This window comes from Alligator sinensis, unplaced genomic scaffold, assembly GCF_000455745.1.
Source record: "Alligator sinensis unplaced genomic scaffold, ASM45574v1 scaffold2470_1, whole genome shotgun sequence".
NCBI classification, from domain to species: Eukaryota; Metazoa; Chordata; order Crocodylia; family Alligatoridae; genus Alligator; species Alligator sinensis.
The window spans coordinates 5205-7077 of record NW_005844207.1 but is presented as its reverse complement, the minus strand read 5'-3'; the positions used below and the strand labels follow the sequence as shown (position 1 = coordinate 7077).

At 59.4% G+C, this 1873-nt stretch overlaps 1 protein-coding gene across 1 annotated transcript in view; it reads right to left on the bottom strand.

Moving 5' to 3' along the window:
- The window catches only part of LOC102379174 (olfactory receptor 10A3-like), a 2516-nt gene extending 934 nt beyond the window's left edge, over positions 1-1582 (bottom strand). Inside the window, exon 1 of the mRNA XM_006039319.2 lies at positions 1538-1582. Within this exon, the coding sequence (XP_006039381.2) occupies positions 1538-1582 (45 nt within the window). The remainder of the gene's footprint in view (positions 1-1537) is intronic.
- Positions 1583-1873: the final 291 nt, after the last annotated feature.

The following is a 1873-nucleotide window of genomic DNA, read 5'->3' as shown; positions in this document are numbered from 1 at the left end:
CCCCGTCCATGGGGCCGGTGGCAGCTACCTGCGGGGAGAGAGAGCAGCCGTGAGCGGAGGCAGAGCGTGGGGACAGGGGTCCGGAGCAAGACCAGCCCCTTCCCCAGCGCGGCTGAGCCGTGTCACACCGACGGGCAGGGCCCTCGGGGCTCTGATTGCTGCTCCTTGCCCCATGCGCTCACTGTGCAGGACCACAGCGCTCGCTCCTCCACACCCCATGCACAGACTGTCTTGGTGGGGGCTGTAATAACTTTGGGGGTGTGCCTGCACAGCCTGATTGCAGCCGCCCTCCGGCTGCCAGTGTCAGTCTCCTTCCCACCACGCACGCAGCTGGGAGTGTGAGAGCAGCCCTGAGTGCACTGAGGCTGGGACGTGTGTCCTTGCTGCAGTGCCTGGCCACCTTTCTTCCTCCCCAGGCTCCCTGCTCAGACTTTGTCACCAGCTGAGCCCCCACCACTGGACCGACCCCACCATTTCCCCTTCCCTGCACCCAGGCAGCCCAGTGCCCTCCTGCTGCCCTGAGAGATCTCTGTGCTGCGGGCGGGCAGCAGCGCCCGGCCCTGGGGAGCTGCCCTCGGTCTGCCTGGCTGTGCCCGGCGTGCTGCCCTCCCCCTCGCTCTGCTCTGCTGGGTGTCGGCTCCTTCTGGCCTGTCGCTCCCCGTCCCAAGGCTCCAAGGATGCTGCTGTGCCGAGCACATTGAAACCAGATTGGCTCTTCTCCTCCCACTCTGGTAAATAGAGTAAATTACTCTAGAGTAAACTCCTACTCGCACATCTAGACATACAGGGACGTGGGTGCAGATTTGCTGCTAATGGCAGCAGTCTCCTCCTGCGTCTCTGCATGTGTAGACTTCTGCCCAGGGTGGGTTACTTACTCCTAGGCAGGGAGCAGAGGGGCACCGCCAGCCCTGCTCTCTGGAGCAGACGGCACAGCTCAGCACAGCACTGAAAAGCATGCTGGGATCCTGGGAGTTTGATCCAAATTAAGTATTAAGTCTGATGCCACATTCAACCAAGTTTATCTTAAACCAATTTCCGCCATTTTGAAACTGGTTTATGTGCACTGAACTTCTGTTCTGTTCAGGTTTAAACCAGTTAAACTGGTTACTTAAACTGGTTTATGCCCAACTTGTGTGCAGGGGGCACCGGGTAGTCCGGGAGCCTGTTCCCATGTGCTACGACCAGTCTTCCCAGGGCTCAGATCTGGGGATTTACAACTCCTCTTGCTTTTTACCCAGACTCCCAGGATTTGGTAAGAAATGCAAGCTGATTTCTGGCATCACAAGGGGTGACAGGAAGCTTTGGAAGGGTGGGGGTTGCACAGAGAGAAAAGCAGCTGTTGGTATGACGGGCTCTTGCAAACCAAACGTGGTGCAGCCAAAGGAAGGTCAGACGTGTGGGAAGGAGGGTGCCGGCCTGCAGCCGCAGAACAAGGGACTGCAGCCAGGAAAGCTGTGCCTCGGGGACAGATCGGGGTCCTGGGAGACAAGCTGCTCGGCCCCGGTTGCTGATGGCTGGCGCTCAGGAACAGGGTTACTGAACACGTCGGCTGGGGATGCTGGACCAGGCGGGGCTCAAGCATTTGGAGGAGAGGGCAGAGCTCCCACGGATGTGCAAGGATGAGAGGCCTGGGCTGCGGGGGGAGCAGGGGAATGCAGCAAAAGGTAACGAGCTGCACCTGGGGGAGAAAAAGCAAATGGACAGATAACACCTGGGGACAGCGGGTGGGTGAGGAGCTGCAGAGAAGGGTCTGGTGGGGACCGTGCATCGCACACTCAACACGAGGCGGCCGCTGCAACAGGAATTTCCTCACCCTCGTTCACGATGAGTCTGTGAAATGCTGCGTGTCAGGGGACGGGTTGCACTGATTGCA